This window comes from Hordeum vulgare, chromosome 2H (genome assembly GCF_904849725.1).
Source record: "Hordeum vulgare subsp. vulgare chromosome 2H, MorexV3_pseudomolecules_assembly, whole genome shotgun sequence".
NCBI classification, from domain to species: Eukaryota; Viridiplantae; Streptophyta; class Magnoliopsida; order Poales; family Poaceae; genus Hordeum; species Hordeum vulgare.
Window position 1 is genome coordinate 418,689,068 of NC_058519.1, and position 22,500 is coordinate 418,711,567.

At 45.0% G+C, this 22,500-nt stretch overlaps 1 protein-coding gene across 1 annotated transcript in view; it reads right to left on the bottom strand.

Annotated features, from left to right (window-relative positions):
• LOC123427812 (putative F-box protein At2g16220) overlaps nt 1–22,218 on the bottom strand; it is a 103,287-nt gene extending 81,069 nt beyond the window's left edge. Inside the window, exon 1 of the mRNA XM_045111942.1 lies at nt 22,104–22,218. Within this exon, the coding sequence (XP_044967877.1) occupies nt 22,104–22,218 (115 nt within the window). The remainder of the gene's footprint in view (nt 1–22,103) is intronic.
• Nucleotides 22,219–22,500: the final 282 nt, after the last annotated feature.

Here is a 22,500-nt window from a genome sequence, read left to right on the forward strand (position 1 = left end):
TGTCGTTCTGGGCCTTGTATTTCTACACAATATGTTCCCCTTCGAGAGGTTCATGGGTGTCTTAAAGAAATATGTTCGTAACCGCGCTAAGCCAGAAGGAAGCATCTCCAGGGGCCATCAAATAGAGGATGTCATTGGGTTTTGTGTTGACTTCATTCCTGACCTTAAGAAGATTGGTCTCCCTCAATCCCGGTATGAGGGGAGACTGACTAGAAAAGACACACTAGGAGCGGGCTCAATAATATGTACGGACGGACATTCTTGGTCTCAAGCACACTACGTAGTTATATAGAATTCTACCTTGGTGACCCCGTATGTTGATGAACACAAGAATATTCTGCGCTCCAAACACCCGGAGCAGTGTGACAACTGGATTACATTTGAACACATCAGGACTTTCGACAGTTGGTTGCAAAAATGTCTCTTGTGTGACAACACATATTCTGATGAGTTGTACTCGTTTTCCAGGGGACCATCTTCGACTGTATTAACTTACCAAGGTTACGAGATAAATGGGAATACATTTTACACGATCACCCAAGATCAAAAGAGCACCAACCAAAACAACGGTGTCCGCTTTGATGCAGCAACCATGAGGGGAAAGGACACATATTATGGTTACATAGTGGACATATGAGAACTTGACTACGGACATGATTTGAAGGTCCCTTTGTTTCATTGCAAATTGGTCAATCTGTCAAGAGGCAGGGTACAGATAGACCCACAGTACGGAATGACAATAGTGGATCTGAACAATCTTGCACACGCAGAGGAACCATTCGCCCTAGCCAATGATGTGGCACATGTTTTCTATATGAAGAAAATGTCTACCAAACCGAGAAAAATAAGATATAAGGAAGCGAATACATCATACGATGAGCCAAAGTGCCACATAGTTCTTTCAGGAAAAAGAGACATCGTGGGATTGGAGGGCAAGACAGACATGTCTGAAGATTATGAAAGTTTAATGAAATTTCTCCCTTCAAAGTCAAGGCTGACCCAAGCACCCTGTTAAACGATGAAGATTATCCAAGGTTACGGTACAATAAGCAAGGAACACAAGCGAAGAAAAAGTGAAGAAACCCTTTGTAACAGATGAGTTTTCATAGTGCTTTTCATCCGCAATGTGGCTTTGAATGGTGCAATTGAATAGTTGAACATTGATGATGTCACTTTGAATGGTGCATTTTGAACACACAAAAAGTCTGGAGTTCAAATAAGTTCAAAAAAATGAAGTCCCTTTGTAATAGACGAGTTTTCGTATGAAACCCTCATACTTCGAAAGAGATTGTCCGTTTTGTACACGGAGTGCATCCAGTTCTTACCGCTACCCTCTCAAATTTTTAGCACATGCTATGTGGGTGAAATGATAATACCATGCCAACTTTCAACCTTTTCCGTGTTCATTTGTAGTGCTTTTCAATTTAAGGGTCATTTAGCTCAAAACAAATCAGTAAATGCATGAAAAATACCAAATGAAGTCAGAAATAGTTAAAAATTGATGATGTGTCTTTGAATGGTGCATTTTGAAAAGACAAAAAGTCTAGAGTTCAAATAAGTTCAAAGGAATGAAATCCCTTTGTAACAGACGAGTTTTTGTATGAAACTGTGATACTTCGAAAGAGATTGTCCGTTTTGTACATGAAGTGCATCCAGTTTTTGCCGCAACCCTCTCAACTTTTTAGCACATGCTATGTGGGTGAAATGATGATACCATGCCAACTTTCAACATTTTCAGAGTTCATTTGTAGTGCTTTTCAATTTAAGGGTCATTTAGCTCAAAAATCAGAAATGCATGAAAAATACCAAATGAAGTGAGAAATAGTTGAAAATTGATGATGTGTCTTTGAATGGTGCATTTTGAACACACAAAAATCCTGGAGTTCAAATAAGTTCAAGAAATGAAATCTCTTTTTAATAGATGAGTTTTCGTATGAAACCGTGACACTTCGAAAGAGATTGTCCGTTTTGTACACGAAGTGCATCCAGTTTTTGACATAACCCTCTCAACTGTTTAGCACATGCTATGTGGGTGAACTGATGATACCATGCCAACTTTCAACATTTTTAGAGTTCATTTGTAGTGCTTTTCAATTTAAGGGTCATTTAGCTCAAAAAATGAGTAAATGCATGAAAAATACCAAATGAAGTGAGAAATAGTTGAAAATTGATGATATGTCTTTGAATGGTGCATTTTGAACACATAAAAAGTCTGGAGTTCAAATAAGTTGAAAAAAATGAAATCCCTTTGTAACAGATGAGTTTTCGTATGAAACCCTAATACTTCGAAAGAGATTGTCTGTTTTGTACACGATGTGCACCCAATTTTTGCCGCAACCCTCTCAACTTTTTAGCACATGCTATGTGCGTGAAATGATTATACCATGCCAACTTTCAACATTTTCAGAGTTCATTTGTAGTGGTTTTCAATTTAAGGGTCATTTAGCTCAAAAAAAATCAGTAAATGTATGAAAAATATCAAATGGGCCGACATACCTTTTTTCCCTATTCTAGCCACCAACCGTTACGAAAGTACTCTTATTCCCGCCCTTTTGGGCTAGCGGAAGTGTGGCTTTGGTCCCGGTTGGTGCCACCAACCGAAACCTAAGGTTTTGCATATAGTGCGGGAGTTGACGAAATTGACCTTTAGTCCCGGTTGGTGTAACAACCCGGGACTAAAGGTATGCTTTGGTTCCGGTTTGAGCCGCTAACCGGAAGAAAGGTGTTCGTATATTGCGGGAGTTGTCGAAATTTCCACCAACTTCCATTCCGCCCCGTTCTCTCTTCGTCGCTGTCGCACCCGAGCCCATCGCCGCCGGCCCGCGCCTCCTCCACGAGCCCGTCCTCGCCGTCGCCGTCGCGTACGAGCCCATCGTCGCCCCGAGCCCATCGCCGTCGCTGTCGCTCCTGAGCCCGTCGTCGTTGCCGTCGCCGTCGCCCTCGCCCCCAAGCCCATCATCGTCGCCGTCGTCCCCGATCCCGTCATCGTCGCCGCCGTCCCCAAGCCCATCATCGTCCCTGAGCCCATCGTCGCCGCCGTCGTCCCCGAGACCATCGTCATCGCCGCCGTCATCCCCAAGACCATCGTCGTCGCCGTTGCGCTGTCGACGTCGCCCCCGAGCCCATCGCCGCCATCGTCGTCGCCCATCGTCGTCCGTCATCGCCGTCGTTGGCATAGCCCCCGAGCCAATCGTTGTCGTCGTCGTTGCCCGTTGATGTTTCCTGTGCACCCCTGGCAATTGTGCCAGAAATACTCCTACTACGGCACGTTGGTATTCCCTCGAAGCGGAAAGGGTGATGTAGCACAGCGACGGTAAGTATTTCCCTCAGTTTGCGAACCAAGGTACCAATCCGGCGGAAGAGTATCTCACTAACCTGCACAAACACAAAAGCTTGCACCCAACGCTATGAAGGGGTTGTCAATCCCTTAGGGTGTGTTTGGCAGCTGTTCTCACCCTAGCATAGTTGTTCCCTATTGATGCATGCTAAGTATAGACATGATGAATACATTCCTCTTCAGTTGTTTGGTGGTCATGCATGTGTTGTGACATGTTTGGATGAGACTGTGTTTGGTAGGAAGAGGGAGGAGGAAGAGGTGCACTACGAGGGAGGAAGAGGAGGGAGGTGCACTCGGGCTCGGCGCAGGGGGGAGGGGGGCCGCCGGAGCTCGGGCTCGGCGCAGGGGGGGAGGGGGCCGCCGAAGCTCAGGCTCGGCGCAGTGGGGGAGGGGGGCCACCGGAGCTCGGGCTCGGCGCAGGGGGGGAGGGGGCCGCCGGAGCTCGGGCTCGGCGCAGGGGGGAGGGGGGCCGCCGGAGCTCGGGCTCGGCGCAGTGGGGGAGGGGGGCCGCCGGAGCTCGGGCTCGACGCAGGGGGGGAGGGGGCCGCTGGAGCTCGGGCTCGGCGCAGTGGGGGAGGGGGGCCGCCGGAGCTCGGGCTCAGCGCAGGGGGGGAGGGGGGCCGCCGGAGCTCGGGGCGACGGGGCGAGGGACAAGGGGGAGCGACGGGGCGACGGGGCGAGGCGCATGGGGTGAGCGACGGGGCGACGGGGTGCATGGGCTCAGCATAGCTCGCCTCAGCTCGCCTCTGCGGGGGTGCTGGGCTCAGCTATGCTGAGGCCCTTTTTTGCATCAGTTGATGCATGCTCTCCTCAGCCCATACACCCTACCAAACAGCGAAAAGTGGGTCGGGGAGGGAACTTTTGGGCTCATACACTCTCCATGCAGGCTACCAAACACGCCCTTATAGATTGTTTGCCAAATGAGAACTGAAAGTAACAAAGTAACAAAGCAAAGTAAAAGCGGAGTTGTAAACGATGGATGTGAATAGACCCGGGGGCCGTAGTGTTTACTAGTGGCTTCTCTCATGAAAGCAAGTAGATGGTGGGTGAACAAATTACTGCCGAGCAACTGATAGAACTGTGCAGAGTCGTGACGATATCTATGCAATTATTATTTCTATAGGCATCACGTCCGAAACAAGTAGACCGATACTTTCTGCATCTACTACTAGTACTCCACACGTCGACCGCTATCCAGCATGCATCTAGTGTATTAAGTCCATAAGAACAGAGTAACGCCTTAAGCAAGATGACATGATGTAGAGGGATAATCTCAAACCAATGATAAAAACCCCATCTTTTTACCCTTGATGGCAACTACTTGATGTATGCCTTGCTGCCCCTACTGTCACTGGGAAAGGTCACCACATGGCAGAACCCAAAACCAAGCACTTCTCCCATTGCAAGAATCATAGATTTAGTTGGCCAAACAAAACCCAAGACTCGGAGAGACTTACAAGGATATCAAATCATGCATATAAGAAATCAGCAAAGAATCATAGATTTAGTTGGCCAAACAAAACCCGTAGGTCTGAAGTGAACTACTCACGAGTCATTGGAGGGGCGATGATGATGATGAAGAAGACCTCCACCTCCAAAGTCCCCTCCGGCAGGGCGCCGGGAAGGGTCTCCAGATGAGATATCGCGGAAACGGAAGCTTGCGGCAACGGAAAAGTATTTTTGAGGCTCCCCTGATTTTTTGCGGAATATTTGGGAATATATAGGCGCAAAACCTAGGTTAGGAGGCAGCCAGGGAAGCCACAAGCTTGCCCACCTCCGCCTCCCCCTGGTGGCGGAGTGGGCCCTTGTGGGCTCCCTGGGGTCACCTGGCCTGGCCCAAAGGTTCCCTGTTCTTCTTTCGTTCGGGAAAAAATCATTTCGGGGATTTTATTCTGTTTGGACTCCGTTCCAAAATCAGATCTGAAAAGAGTCAAAAACACGGAAAAACAGGAACTGGCACTTGGCACTGAATCAATAAGTTAGTCCCCAAAAAGATATAAAAAAGGTACATAATAAAACATACAAAGAAGACAAGATAACGGCGTGAAACCATCAAAAATTATAGATACGTTTGAGACGTATCACCCGTCGCCCGTCGTCGTTCCGAAGCCTACCGTTGTCGCCCGTCGACGCACCGGTAGCACGTCCATCGATCTCCATCTCCCTATTTGCGAATCCATGTGTGTGAGAAGACGTAGTCTAATTGCGAATCCATGTGTGTGTATTTCAGTCGTATTAGAATATGTTGGGTACATTTATGAATTACCCAATGTGACACAAGTTATAAAAATTATAAAAATATTTAGATTAGATTCAGTTACAATAGCAAATAAAGTTATAAAAATTATAAAAATATTTGGATTAGATTAAGTTACAAATTAAGTTTTTATGTTAATATTTGGGATTATGTATAAAGGGCTTCCCCCACTTTGTAATATTTGCAGAAACAATGGATATTCCAAGAGACATAGGAAAAGAACAAATTTTGGGGGATATAATCCACGTCGACGGTAGTAATGTTGATTTTTTCTCAACAGCATCGGTGACTACCGAATCCCAGAGGAAGTACATTATAATGATGGCTTCGGTGATCGAACAATGGAGGAGGAAGGACATTATCATGATGGGTTCGGTGACTACCGAATCCTGGAGGAAGGAGACATGATGACGACTCCGGTGACCGAACGGAGGAGGGAGCTATTGAAAAGTCCGGATTGAGCCAAAATTCGGTAACGAGACGAGGACCGACGAGAAGGTTGGGGAAGGATCAATAGTTCACGATCACAAAACTGTCGAAGGCTGGCCTACCGATTGAACCCAAGCGGACCAGGGACGCATTTTCTGCTCAGCGCGGAGCTATTGTCAGGGACAACATCCCGATCAGCATCAAGCAATGGAATAAGCCTAAGGGCGACAACGTCCTGTAAGGTAATTATGTCACCGATAGGCTGAAAGATGATCTTTGGACCGCGTTGAAGGAAAATTTCACCATACCGCCACAGGAGTATCTGAATAAGCCAGTTATAGAGCCACTGGTCAAGGCGTGTGCTCTTAAGAAGATTGCAGGACTATTCAGGAGGTGGGAGACAGAGTTGAAATCAAAATATGTTGATACGTCCATTTTGCATCATGCTTTCATCTTGATATTTATTGCTTTATGGGCTGTTATTACACTTCATGGTACCATACTTATGCCTTTTCTCTCTTATTTTGCAAGGTTTACATGAAGAGGGAGAATGCTGGCAACTGGATTCTGGCCTGAAAAAGGAGCAAGTTGGAGATACCTATTCTGCGCAACTCCAAAAGCCGTGAAAATCAACGTGGAATTATTTTGGAATTTATAAAAAATACTGGGCCGAAGAAGTACCACAGGGGAGCCAGCAGGAGGCCACAAGCCTGCTAGGCGCGGCCTACCCCCCTGAACCCACCTAGGGGGCTTGTGGGCTCCCTGTTGGCCCTCTGGCCGCCTCTTTTGCTATAAGGAGGGTTTCGTTCCATAAAAAAGGAGGAGGCTTTCGGGAGGAATCGCCGCCGCCACGAGGCGGAACTTGAGCAGAACCAATCTAGAGCTCCGGTAGGGTCGTCCTGCCGGGGAAAGTTCCCTCCCGGAAGGGGAAATCATCGCCATCGTCATCACCAACACTCCTCTCATTGGAGGGGACTCGTCACCATCACCATCTTCATCAACACGATCTCATCTCCAAACCCTAGTTCATCTCTTGTAACCAATCTCCGTCTCGCGACTCCAATTGGTACATGTAAGGTTGCTAGTAGTGTTAATTACTCTTTGTAGTTGATGCTAGTTGGATTACTTGGTGGAAGATTATATGTTCAGATCCTTGATGCTATTCAAAACCTCTCTCGTCATGAATATTATTATGCTTTGTGAGTAGTCACTTTGTTCCTGAGGACATGGGATAAGTCATGCTATAAGTAGTCATGTGAATTTGGTATTCGTTCGATATTTTGATGCGTTGTATGTTCGTTTTCCTCTAGTGGTGTTATGTGAACGTCGACTACATAACACTTCACCATTATTTGGGCCTAGAGGAAGGCATTGGGAAGTAGTAAGTAGATGATGGGTTGCTAGAGTGACAGATGCTTAAACCCTAGTTTATGCGTTGCTTCGTAAGGGGATGATTTGGATCCACTTGTTTACTGCTATGGTTAGACTTTGTCTTAATTCTTCTTTCGTAGTTGCGGATGCTTGCGAGAGGGGTTAATCATAAGTGGGATGTTTGTCCAAGTAAGGGCAGCACCCAAGCACCGGTCCACCCACATATCAAACTATCAAAGTAGCGAACGCGAATCATATGAACATGATGAAAACTAGCTTGACAGAAATTTCCATGTGTCCTCGGGAGCGCTTTACCTCCTATAAGAGTTTGTCCAGGCTTGTCCCTGGCTACAAAAGGGATTGGGCCACTTTTCTGCACCGTTGTTACTATTGTTACTTGCTACTTGCTACGAATCATCTTATCACACAACTATTTGTTACCGATAATTTCAGTGCCTGCATATATTACCTTGCTAAAAACCACTTGTCAGATCCTTCTGCTCCTCGTTGGGTTCGACACTCTTACTTATCGAAAGGACTACGATAGATACCCTATTCTTGTGGGTCATCAAGACTCTTTTCTGGCGTCGTTGCCGGGGAGTGAAGCGCCTTTGGTAAGTGGAACTTGGTAAGGAAACATTTATATAGTGTGCTGAAATTTATTGTCACTTGTCACTATGGAAACCAATCCTTTTAGGAGCTTGTTCGGGGTATCTTCACCTCGAATGGAAGCACAAGGAGTTTCTCCTCAACCTGCTGCACCTACTGAAAATATTTGCTATGAATTTCCTTCGGGTATGCTTGAAAAACTGCTGGCTAATCCTTTTACAGGAGATGGAACATCACATCCCGACTTGCATCTAATCTATGTAGATGAAGTTTGTGGTTTATTTAAGCTTGCAGGTTTGCCCGAGGATGAGGTCAAGAAGAAGGTCTTCCCTTATCTTTGAGGGATAAAGCATTTACATGGTATAGGCTATGTGATGATACTGGATCATGGAGCTACAACCGATTGAAATTGGAATTTCATCAAAAGTTTTATCCTATGCATCTAGTACATCGTGATCGGAATTACATTTATAATTTTTGGCCTCGTGATAGAGAAAGCATCTCTCAAGCTTGGGGGAGGCTTAAATCAATGTTATATTCATGTCCCAACCATGAGCTCTCGAGAGAAATCATTATTCAGAACTTCTATGCTCGGTTTTCTCATGATAATCGCACCATGCTTGACACTTCTTGTATCAGTTCTTTTATGAAGAGAGATATTGACTTCAAATGGAATTTATTGGAAAGAATTAAATGCAACTCTGAAGATTGGGAGTTTGATGAAGGTAAGGAGTCAGGTATGAATTTCAAGTTTGATTGCGTTAAATCCTTTGTCGAAACAAATACTTTTTGTGATTTTAGCGCTAAATATGGACTTGACTCTGAGATAATAGCTTCATTGTGTGAATAATTTGGTTCTCATATAGATCTCCCTAAAGAGAAGTGGTTTAGATATCATCCTCCCTTAGAATTCAATGTAGTTAAACCCAATCCAGTTGAAGAGAAAGTCATTGCCTATAATTATCCTATTGTTCCGAGTGCTTACATTGAGAAACCACCTTTCCCTGTTAGGATAAAGGATAATTCTAAAGTTTCAACTATGATATGTAGGGGCTACATTAGAACACCTACACCCCCTAATCAAATTAGAGTTGAACCTAGCATTGCTATTATCAAAGATCTCCTGTCCGATAATGTTGATGTCCATGATATTCACTTATGTGAAGATGCTCTAGAATTGCTAAACCACATGCTAGAGACAAACATAGGCCTGTTGTTGGCACGCCTGTTGTTTCTGTTAAGATAGGAGATCATTGTTATCATGGTTTATGTGACGTGGGTGCTAGTGTTAGTGCAATACCTCAATCCTTATATGATGAAATTAAAGACGAGATTGCACTTGTTGAGATGGAACCTATTGATGTCACTATTCAGCTTGCCGATAGAGATACTATCTGCCCTTTGGGAATTGTTAGAGATGTTGAAGTCTTGTGTGGTAAAACGAAGTATCCTGCTGATTTTCTTGTTATTTCTACCACACAAGATAGCTTTCGTCCCATCATATTTGGCAGACCTTTCCTCAATACTGTCAATGCTCATATTGAATGTGAGAAGGAAACTGTCACTGTTGGCTTTGAAGGTGTGTCACATGAGTTCAGTTTCTCCAAGTTTGGTAGACAACCTCATGAAAAAGAGTTGCCTAGTAAGGATGAAACTATTGCCCTAGTTTCTATTGTTGTGCCTCCTACTGATCCTTTAGAGCAATACTTGCTTGAGCATGAAAATGATATGCATATGGATGAAAGGGATGAGATAGATAGAGTTATCTTTGAACAATATCCTATCCTTAAGAATAACTTGCCTGTTGAACTTCTTGGAGATCCACCCCCACCAAAGGGTGATCCTGTGTTCGAGCTCAAACAATTGCCTGATACTCTTAAGTATGCTTATCTCGATGAAAAAGAGATATATCCTCTTATTATTAGTGCTAGCCTCTCAGAGCATGAAGAAAAGAAGTTACTAAAAACTCTGAGGAAGCACCGTGTTGCTATTGGATATACTCTTGATGATCTTAAGGGCATTAGTCCCACTCTATGCTAGCACAAGATTAAAACCGACCCTGATTCCAAACCAGTTGCCGATCATCAATGGAGATTAAATCCTAAGATGAAAGAGGTAGTAAGAAAAGAAATACTAAAGCTCCTCGAAGCAGGTATTATCTATCCTGTTGCTCATAGTGATTGGGTGAGTCCGGTGCATTGCATCCCTAAGAAGGGAGGTATTACCATTGTCCCTAATGATAAGGATGAATTGATCCCACAGAGGATTATTACTGGCTATAGGATGGTGATCGATTTTAGGAAATTGAATAAAGCCACTAGGAAAGATCATTACCCTTTGCCTTTGATCGACCAAATGCTAGAAAGACTGTCTAAACACACACACTTGTGCTTTCTAGATGGTTATTCTGGTTTCTCCCAAATACCTGTTGCACAATCTGATAAGGAGAAAACCACTTTCACCTGCCCTTTCGGTACCTTTGCTTACAAACGTATGCCTTTTGGCTTATGTAATGCACCTGCCACCTTTCAAAGATGTATGATGGCTATATTCTCTGACTTCTGTGAAAACATTGTTGAGGTTTTCATGGATGACTTCTCCGTTTATGGGTCTTCTTTTGATGATTGCCTCAGCAACCTTGATCGAGTCTTGCAGAGATGTAAAGATACCAACCTTGTCTTGAATTGGGAGAAGTGCCACTTTATGGTTAATGAAGGCATCGTCTTAGGACATAAAATTTCTGAAAGAGGTATTGAAGTCGATAAGGCTAAGGATGATGCGATCGAGAAAATGCCATGCCCCACAAATATCAAAGGTATAAGAAGTTTCCTTGGTCATGCTGGTTTCTATAGAAGGTTCATTAAAGACTTCTCTAAGATTTCTAGGCCTCTTACCAATCTCTTGCAAAAGGATATTCCTTTTGTTTTTGACGATGATTGTGAGGAAGCCTTTGAAATACTTAAGAAGGCTTTGATAACTGCGCCTATTGTTCAACCACCTGATTGGAACTTACCTTTTGAAATCATGTGTGATGCTCGTGATTATGCTGTTGGTGCTGTTCTAGGACAAAGAGTTGATAAGAAGTTGAATGTTATTCACTATGCTTGTAAAACTCTAGACAATGCCCAAAGAAACTATGCTACTACTGAAAAGGAATTTTTAGCAGTCGTGTTTGCATGTGAAAAGTTCAGATCTTACATTGTATATTCCAAGGTTACTATTCACACTAATCATGTTGCTATTAAGTACCTCATGGAAAATAAAGATGCTAAACCTAGACTTATCAGATGGGTTCTCTTGCTACAAGAATTTGATTTGCATGTTGTCGATAGGAAGGGTGCTGAGAACCCCGTAGCAGATAACTTGTCTAGGTTGGAGAATGTGCTTGATGACCCACAACCTATTTGTGATAGCTTTCCTGATGAGCAATTGAATGTCATAAATGCTTCATGCAGTAAACCGTGGTATGCTGTCACATCCCTAACCCTTAAGCAAGTTAGTCTTGTGCTCATGTCTTCTTTGCATTTGCATCTAAGAAGTTTCAACAAAAATAACAAAGTGGCAAAGGAAAAACCCAAAACCCTAGCCACTATTTCAATTAAAGAAAATCTCAAAGTAGTCAAAATCAATGAATCCAAAATGGCCTCAAGAAATGTTCAAACTTTCTGATAAATCATGAAAGTAAATGAGCATTGGAGAAAACTATATTCTTGACACTTTAAGCATTTTAAATAAATGCAAAAGGCTACTTGTTTCAAGTTTTAAATTTGAAATCAGAAACTATAAATTTTCAAAAATGTTGAAAACTTTGGAAATGGTTGGGAATATTATAACAGTATTTCAGGAGGTCTAAAATAGTTTTTACTTTTTGTTTTGGAGCTGAAATAATTAGCAAAACAATAGTTAGCAAAACAGGAAAACAAAAACAGAAAAAAATGGGAAAACCCTTACCTGTCGCCTAGCCTGGCCCGGCCCATCTTCCTCGCTCGTCCCCTCCCTCGCGCCAGTAGGCAGCAGGAGGTGGCCGCCGCCTCCTCCGGCGCGGCCACGCACCTGTGCGCCTGCCTGGCCGCCGCCTCGCGCTGGCAAGGCCGGGGATAAGCCCCCTGAGGCCCCCCTATCCATTCCCTGCATCGGCTCTCTCCCTCCTCCCGGATCTCCTCCTCCTCCTTGCTGCCGCCATTGGAGCCGAGCTCGAGCTCGAGCCGCAGCACCTCTAGCCATGGGAACCCGCCTCTGAGTAGTCTGGTAGCTCCGCCTCGTCGCCCTGGTCATCTGTGCAGAAGTCGAAGCTTCCCCAAGCTCTGCAACGCCCGCGGCGCCATCGTCTTCCACCTCCGGCCGCCGGACCTCTCCCGTCGATTCGTCGCCCCCAGGCCTTCCCTGAGCCGTCTAAGCCCTGCTCTGCACTCCCCGTGAGCATGCGGTCATTTCCCCTAAGTTTTTCCCGTTGATCCCCTCCTCTAGCTCTAGTTTCACCGGAGCCCGACGAGGACCGCCGCTGCCGCTCGTCGCCGGTAGCCCTCCGATGATCAGCTCGTCCTTCCGAGGGCACCAGCAGCTTCAGGTCGGCGCGTAGATGCTGTAGCAGCTAAGAACCGAGCGTAGTTTCCTCTGGATCAAAGACCCCGATGACGCCCGAGCCTTGGCCGCCGCCAAGCTCGTCGCCGGCGTCATCTCCGGCCAGATCAGCCCCGGCCAAGTGCAGAAATGGAGCTGCGGGAGATGTGTCGTTCCTCTGGTGCTCTCCGCGCAGCATTTGGCCCCCTGTGCGCCGTTTCCGAGCCCCTCCGCCGTGCTGGTGGTCGCCGGAGGCTCCCCGCCGGCGAGGACGACCACGCCGCCGGTGGATCTCGGCTGGCCTGAGCCACTGACTGGTGGGGCCAGCCTCTCGCAAGTTTAAAACTAATAAAAATAAATCAAATAAGCTAATCAGTCATTGACATGTGGGTCCAGCAAGGTTAATCAGTTAATTAAGTTTAATCTTAAGCTAAAATTGACCAGAGAGACTGACCAGTGGGTCCCACTGGCCAGGTTTGACTTTCAACAGCCAGATGGACCTGCTGATGTCATGCTGATGCAATAAAAGTATTTCCAGTATAGAAATAATTCCAGGAAATTGCTAAAACTTGTAAAATTCATAGAAATTAATCTGTAACTCCAATGAAAATAATTTATATATGAAAAAGTATCAGAAAAATTCAAGGATTCCGAATATGCTATTTTCAACTATGTTTGAAAAAGTTACAGAACCCTAAATTGTGGAATAAGGAATAATTCAATTCCTATAATCACTTTTTAAATGGAATTTGCAAAATTATTCAAATTTCATTATGATTGAAATGCTCACACACTATCCTAGCTACAATTCAGTACCATAACATGACATTTCATGCATGTTAACATCAAGTTGATCTGAGCATCAGGTCGAATCAATTAAAACGGTAACCGAATACCCCGTTTTGAATTGCTATTCGAATATGATTCAAACCAACTTTAAACCTAATACATGTTGAAAATAATAACTTATCGCTTTTCATTCTCATGCCATGCTCATGCATCATTTTGATTGCATATGATTGTTATTGAATGTTGCCATTCATTTCGGTAGGCTCCGCACCCCCGGATTCCACCGAATATCCGTCTGACGGATATCGTTCCTCCTCTGAGCAACAAGGCAAGCAACCCTTTTGATCATCCCGATAAATCCCATGTTCTTTCTCCTGCACCTATTTATTGCATTTAAGATCAAATGCTTCAACTGCTTTTGCCACGATAGTTGAACCCACTTCCTTTGCATGACTTAACCTTGTCACAGTAAATAGCCAAACCTTGCAACCTAGCATACCTGATAGTTGCTTGAGCTATGATGTGCCTTATCCTGCTATGCATGCTATGCATGCTATGCTTAGAGTTGTGTATGGTCTGTCATCTGGGAGATGAACAGAAATGTGGAATGTGTTCGGTGAGCAAAGGTTGTGTGTTGAACTTGATTTGGTAAAGGTACCGGTGAAAGGCTGTGTAGGAGTACATGGCGGGTTGTTTCATTGGAACCGTCCATAGGAACTGAGTTCCGTGTATGTAATCCAAGACTAGATACTACCACATGCTGGGCCCTGAAATATGACCCCGCTCGGCCTATTAATCGCGTAGTACTCGGTCCAGGAGTTGCAAGTAGTTTCTGGTGTTTATAGTAATGCTGGAGGCCGTGCATGGTGCTGACCTGAGAGGTGGGCCTTGATGCGGTAGGCAGTGGCACGGTGTACCAAGTGGCACCCGGATGGTGGGCTTGGGAACCCTGTGCACATCGTTTGAGGCCGTGGCGGAAACCTCGGCCGGACTTCCGTACGGGTTACTCTCAGATAGGCGATAAACCTGGACTAGGTACTAGTGTGGTTAACGGTAGTGGCCGACTCCCTCGCTGGGCTTCCGCTTGAAGGTTGCCGAGGTGCATGACGTGCACATGGCGATAAGTGGCGAGAGCGTGTGTGACGAAGTACACCCCTGCAGGGTTATGATCTATTCGAATAGCCGCGTCTGTGGATATGGACTACTTGGAGACATATGTTGTTCATAGATAACTTCAATGGCTACTCATAAAATTGCCAAGATAAGCGTGAGTGTCGTGGAAGGCATTTCCGTACGGCGACGGAATGATTCCACGATAGTGTATTGTTGTGGTGTTAGTGGACTCGCGTGCGAGAAATCAAGTTGTCAAAATTATTTTAAAATGTAAGTGTCTAGCCACGAGTCATATGCTGGCTTTCCGCATGAAACCCCACAATACCTTTTGATACCTTGCATGAGTAGTTAGTTCTCCTAAAGTCTTGCTGAGTACCTTCGTACTCATGTTTTCTTAATAAATGTTGCAGAGGTTGCTAATGACCCTAATGGAGGGTTCTTCGTAGACATCGACGACGACGAGTAGCTGGTGTCCCAGCTACGATCTGGCCCTACGTCGGCTCTGTAGTATAGTCAGGCCATGTGCCTTCTAGTTGCACTGTCTGTACCCAGACAGTTTATAACTCTTCCGCTGGCTTGTATTTGTATGACTGCTATTATGGGTCGTGAGACCCTTAATGTGTAATATTATGTGTGTGGCTCTTCCGAGCCTCTTAAATAAAGGTTGTATGTTTATAGTTATGTTGTGATGCCATCGATGTATCTATACATATCGGTATGCCATGCGTACGTGTGTCGTACTTGATATGTATGGGGTTCGATTACCTAGTCGTGAACTTTGGTAGCACTCCTTACAAGGAAATGCCCCTTTGTGATCCAATGAGCCTTGGTAGTTCGCTACTGCTCCGGACACATTGGTTGACCGGCATGTGTCCTTCTTAGCTGCTGTGTCTGTCCTCTTTGGGGGAAATGTCACGCGACGTAATGGAGTCCTTGTAGCTTGCTACGACTCGTCTACGTTCGCTGATGACCGACACCTGCTTTGTTGGGTCATGTATGTCTGTCCTTGTGCGGTAATGCCACTCTGGTTTATGACTAGACATGTCGATCCGGGTTCTTTGACATTGGATTGCTAGCGACACTATCACATACGTGAGTCAAAAGACGCAAACGGTCCCGGCTAAGGTAAGGCTGCAGCCGTGGAGTTAACCGTGCGTGAGACCACAAAGGGATGCGATGTGTTACAGGCTGGATTCCTATGGCTTAGGATCGGGGTCCCGACATATGCTGATTATGCAAATTATATCTTTGCCAAATATATACCACCTAGTTTCACATACCAGCAAAAGAAGAAATTCTTCTTTGATTTGAGACATTACTTTTGGGATGATCCTCACCTTTATAAGGAAGGAGTAGATGGTGTTATTAGACGTTGTGTACCTGAACATGAACAGGGACAGATCCTACATAAGTGTCACTCCGAGGGTTACAGAGGACACCATGCGGGAGATAGAACTGCACACAAGGTATTGCAATCAGGTTTCTATTGGCCCACTCTCTTCAAGGATGCCCGTAAGTTTGTCTTGTCTTGTGACGAATATCAAAGAATAGGTAATATCGGTAAACGTCAGGAAATGCCTATGAATTATTCACTTGTCATTGAACCATTTGATATTTGTGGCTTTGATTATATGGGACATTTTCCTAAATCCAACGGGTATACTCATATCCTAGTTGCTGTTGTTTACGTCACTAAGTGGGTAGAAGCTATCCCAACTAGTAGTGCTGATCACAACACCTCTATCAGGATGCTCAAAGAAGTTATTTTCCCTAGATTTGGAGTCCCTAGATATCTAATGACTGATGGTGGTTCACATTTCTTTCATTGTGCTTCCCGTAAAACGCTTGCTAAGTATGATGTCAACCATAGAATTGCATCTCCCTATCATCCTCAGTACATCGGTCAAGTAGAGCTAAGTAATAGAGAGATTAAACTAATTCTGCAAAAGACTGTCAATAGGTCTAGAAAGAATTGGTCTAAGAAGCTCGATGATGCACTATGGGCTTATAGAACTGCTTATAAGAATCCCATGGGCATGTCTCCATACAAAATGGTTTACGGTAAAACATGTCATTTACCTCTTGAGCTAGAGCATAAGGCTTGTTGGGCAATAAAGAGCTCAACTTTGATTTCAAACTTGCTGGTGAGAAGAGGTTATTTGATATTAGCTTGCTTGATGAATGGAGATCCCAGGCATATGAAAATGCCAAGTTGTTCAAAGAAAAGGTTAAGAGGTGGCATGATAAAAGGATACAAAAATGTGAGTTCAATGTAGGTGATTATGTCTTGCTATATAATTCTCGTTTAAGATTTTTTGCGGGCAAGCTTCTCTCTAAATGGGAAGGTCCTTACATTCTTGAGGAAGTATATCGTTCCGGTGCCATCAAGATCAACAACACGGAAGGTAATTTTCCGAGAGTGGTAAATGGGCAAAGAATCAAGCATTATATCTCAGGTACTCCCATAAATGTTGAAAGCAATATTATCAATACCATAACTCCGGAGGAGTACATAAGGGATATTTATCAGCCTGTTTTAGACTCCAAAATGAGGAGGTATGTGATCCGGTAAGTAAACCGACTCCAAAGCTTTTCCAGTAGGAATTTTTCTCCGTTTTGGAATTTTTAGGAAATTAGAAAAATTTAAAGTAGTCCGGAAAGCGCACGAGGAGGCAACAAGCCTGCCAGGCGCGATTCACCCCCCTGGCCGCGCCTGGGGGGCTTGTGACCACCTCGTGTGCCTCCCGGACTCCGTTTTCTTGTGGAGTACTCCTTCTGGTCGGGAAAAAATCATTATATATTCTCCCGAAAGGTCTAACCCTCGTATCACGCAAATTTCCTGTGTTTTCGTTTCGAGCCTGTTCTGCCGCAGATTTAGAGCAAGATGTCGTCTCAGGAATCTGTAGGGGAGAACGATCTCTCTCAAGTCAATGAAGAAGTAAATGTTGATCTGAAAAGAATGGAGGTCATGGAGGCAAAGTAAAGGCTACCTAAAGAAACTAAGGGCAAAAGTAAGGAGAAGAATCCTTTGTTGGACGAAGGGCAATCTGTGCTCAACAAGGAAGAAGCCGAGGAAGAGGATTTTCTTCAACCCTACTTCCACCTTTTACATCCATCCTTGATCGAGCTCTTGAGCTTATGTGAAATAACTCGTGTTTGTAATACTTATCTCACTCGTGAAGTTGTTTTGCTGGAGAAACATATGAGAGAGCTCGAAGGTATAAATCAAAGATTGATGGCCCTCTTGGAATCAAAAGACAAAACAACTCCACCACCATCACCTCCGAAGGAAAACAACTAAGCACGAGTATGGGCAATCCCCTTGGCTTGTGCCAAGCTTGGGGGAGTTGCCCCGGTATCGTATCACTATCACATCTTTTGTCTTTACGTTTTCTTAGTTCTATCCTTTTTGGTTTTATCTTTCTCTAGTAGAATAAAGTTCTTATTGTTTTAGGCCTGAGTTTTGCTTTGTGTCACCCCCGATGTATCTGAGTTCGTGAGTCTTATAATAAAGAGTGTTTTAGTTAAGGGCCCTGCCTCATGACATGATCTAAAGAAAGAATTATAAAAGAACAAAATCATGAAAGATCATGTAATGATCTTATGGGAAGTGATGACTTCACATATAAAAAGAATGTTGATTGAAACTTGTTGTGGGTGGACAAACGTAGACCTTGGTCATTGCTGCAATTAATAGGAAGTAATAAAGAAGGAGATGTTCACATATAAATATATCATCTTGGGCACCATCTATGATTGTGAACACTTACTAAACTATTGCATGCTTAGAAGTAGATGTTGGACAAGGAAGACAACATAATGAATTATATTTGCTTGGTTCCGAACAATGATTATATGACTAGAGATCCCTTAGCATGTGACGATTGCTTCCACCTCTTCTCAGCCAAAACTTCCGCACTAAGTAGAGATACTACTTGTGCATCCATAAACCTTCAACCCAATTTTGCCATGAGAGTCCACCATACCTACCTATGGATTGAATAAGATCCCTCAAGTAAGTTTTCATCGGTGCAAGCAATAAAAATTGCTCCCTAAATATGTATGATCTATCAGTGTGTGGAAAATAAGCTTTGTACGAACCTGTGATGAGGAAGACATAAAAGCGACAGACTGCATAATAAAGTTCTTTATCACAGGAGGCAATATAAAGTGACGTTCCTTCACACTAAGAGGACACACATCCAAACCTCAAAAGTGCATGACAACCTCTACTTCCCTCTGCGAAGGGCCTATCTTGTACCTTTACTTTTTGCCCTTGGAAGAGTCATGGTGATCTACACCAATTCCTTATTTCGCCTTTATCTTGGCTAACGTCATATGCTAGGGAAAGATCTATATTCATATGTCAACTTGGAGGTAAGTATTCATGAATTATTATTGTTGACATTACCCTTGAGGTAAATGGTTTTGAGGCGAAACTATAAGCCCCTATCTTTCACTGTCTCCGACTGAAACTTTGACCTCATGAGTACCACGTGAGTTGTAGCAATTGTAGAAGACAAAAGGACGATTGAGTATGTGGATTTGCTTTACAAGCTCTTATATGACTCTTTCTGGTGTTATGATAAATTGCAATTACTTCAATGACTATAGGATATTGGTTGTTAATTCTCAATAAGGTTCTTGATCCATACTTTACTTTGTGAAGGAATTATCACTTTAGCATAAGAGATTATATGATGATAGTGCTGTTCTGACTATGATCATGATGCGTGCATGTCCATATCTTGTTTTGTTGACAACTCTCTCTCTAAACATGTGGGCATATTTATTGATCTCGGCTTTCGCTTGAGGACAAGCGAGGTCTAAGCTTGGGGGAGTTAATACGTCCATTTTGCATCATGCTTTCATGTTGATATTTATCGCTTTATGGGCTGTTATTACACTTAACGGTACAATACTTATGTTTTTTCTCTCTTATTTTGCAAGGTTTACATGAAGAGGGAGAATGCCGGCAGCTGGATTCTGGCCTGAAAAAGGAGCAAGTTGGAGATAACTATTCTGCGCAACTTCAAAAGCTGGGAAAATCAACGAGGAATTATTTTGGAATTTATAAAAAATACTGGGCCGAAGAAGTACCAGAGGGGAACCAGCAGGAGGCTACAAGCCTGCTAGGCGCGGCCTACCCCCCTGGCCGCGCCTAGGGGGCTAGTCGGCCCCTGTTGGCCCTCTGGCCCCCCCTCTTTTTCTATAAGGAGGGTTTCGTTCCATAAAAAAAGGAGGAGGCTTTCGGGAGGAATCGCTGCCACCACGAGGCGGAACTTGAGCAGAACCAATCTAGAGCTCCGGTAGGGTCGTCCTGCCGGGGAAACTTCCCTCCCGAAGGGGGAAATCGTCGCCATCGTCATCACCAACACTCCTCTCGTCGGAGGGGACTTGTCACCATCAACATCTTCATCATCACCATCTCATCTCCAAACCCTAGTTCATCTCTTGTAACCAATCTCCGTCTCGCGACTCCGATTGGTACTTGTAAGGTTGCTAGTAGTGTTAAGTACTCTTTGTAGTTGATGCTAGTTGGATTACTCGGTGGAAGATTATATGTTCAGATCCTTGATGCTATTCAAAACCTCTCTGGTCATGAATATTATTATGCTTTGTGAGTAGTCACTTTTGTTCCTGAGGACATGGAATAAGTCATGCTATAAGTAGTCATGTGAATTTGGTATTCGTTCGATATTTTGATGCATTGTATGTTGTTTTTCCTCTAGTGGTGTTATGTGAACGTCGACTACATAACACTTCACCATTAGTTGGGCCTAGAGGAAGGCATTGGGAAGTAGTAAGTAGATGATGGGTTGCTAGAGTGACAGAAGCTTAAACCCTAGTTTATGCGTTGCTTCATAAGGGGCTGATTTGGATCCACTAGTTTAATGCTATGGTTAGACTTTGTCTTAATTCTTCTTTCGTAGTTGCGGATGCTTGCGAGAGGGGTTAATCATAACTGGGATGTTTGTCCAAGTAAGGGCAGCACCCAAGCACCGGTCCACCCACATATCAAACTATCAAAGAAGTGAACACGAATCATATGAACATGATGAAAACTAGCTTGACAGAAATTCCCATGTGTCCTCGGGAGCACTTTACCTCCTATAAGAGTTTTTCCAGGCTTGTCCCTTGCTACAAAAGGGATTGGGCCACTTTGCTGCACCGTTGTTACTATTTTTACTTGCTACTTGCTATGAATCATCTTATCACACAACTATCTGTTACCGACAATTTCAGTGCTTGCAGAGATTACCTTGCTGAAAACCACTTGTCAGATCCTTCTGCTCCTCATTGGGTTTGACACTCTTACTTATAGAAAGGTCTACGATAGACCCCCTACACTTGTGGGTCATCATATGCGACAAAGGGAAGACTTGAGAATTCGTCGGCCGATTTCAGAAGATGAGAGATCAGTGGCCCTCATTTGTGGCCTTCAAGTCATCGGAGAAGAGTAAGGAAATGTCAGAGAGAAACAAGAACAATGCTGCAAAGAAGCAGTATCACCATCACACGGGGTTAGGTGGCTGCCTCAAAGGCCGTCCGTTGTGGGACAAAGCTGAGAATGACCTAATTGCTAAATTGGTCCAACCACAGACATGGAACTGGCCCAACCATTCAAGGAATTGGTTCTTCGGGTTTGGGGGCACTTTTGACCCTGAAACAGGGGAGTGTCGTTGGACAGACGAGCAACTTTCCACTCCCATCAACAAGCTTCAGCAGTGTATCACTGTAGTGCAGGAAGGGGCATTCTTTCCCTAAAGAGAGAAGGACGAGATGACTGAGGTACTAGGGAATGCTGAGCACCCTGGACGAATACGAGGCACACCAGGCTCCGATCTGCGGAAGGTTAGGTTTCCCGACGCAGCCGGTTACAGAAGCCGAGTGAGAAAGAGGAAAGCGGAGCTGAGCAACATGCAGAAGATCAATGCAATACTACAATTTCTAGAGGAACTTGAGAGCCAGCTAGGTGCCGATCAACCATCTCAGCGACACGAAACTACCCCAGAATTTACCCCGCCATCTCAGTGGAGAAGTAGCATGGCTTCCACGGAGCTCGTTCAGCCTGACTTCACGGCTCCTAGCTACCACGTGGATACTATCACGGAGTCTCAACCTTGCGAGCTTTTGACGAAATGCCGGAACCTCACTTTCAAGGCCGCTATCGGAGTTGTTGCACCTCCTCAATCCAACGAAACTTTTCACTGCCGTCCGATTCCACATGGCTATGCTGTTGTGATGGTGGATGAAGTAAAGGAGGATTTTGAGCAACTCGAGCTTGACCACCCTACACGTGAAGATGAGAATAAGCTGGTTCATGCTTTGAGGAGTACATGTTTGTGGCCGAAGGAGTACATCCAACTTCCAAACTGGACGCCTCCTCCTCCTCCTCCGGCGAGTGATCACGACACTCCTCATCCTCCTCCGATGACTGATCAGGGCACTCCTTATCCTCCTACGGCGAATGATCAAGGCACTTCGGCTCCTCCGACGCGTGAGGGCACTCCGCCTTCTTCTTCGGCTCCTCCTCCGGTGCGTGAGGGCAATCCGCCTCCTTCTTCGACTCCCTCTCCGGCGCGTCAGAGCAGTCCGCCTCCTTCTTCGGCTCCTCCTCCGGCGCGTTGGAGCAGCCCGCCTCCTTCTTCAACTCCTCCTCTGGCGTGTCGGAGCAGTCCGCCTCCTTCTTCGACTCCTCCTCCAGCGCGTCGGAGTAGTCCGCCTCCTTATTCGGCTCCTCCTCCGGCATGTCGGGGCACTCCGCCTCCTTCTTCGGCTCCTCCTCCAGCGTGTAGGAGTAGTCCTCCTCCTTCGGCTCCTCCTCAGGTGCGTCATAGCAGTCCTCCTCCTATGGCTCCTCCTCAGGCGCGTCGGAGCAGTCCTCCTCCTTCGGCTCCTCCTCAGGCGCGTCGGAGCAGTACGCCTCCTCTACAACGGCGGAAGACAGACGTCGTCGCCGCTCCATGGAAAATTACACAAGTAAGAAAGATGCCGCCTCCTCCTCCTTCTCTCAAGCAAAAGACAAACTCCA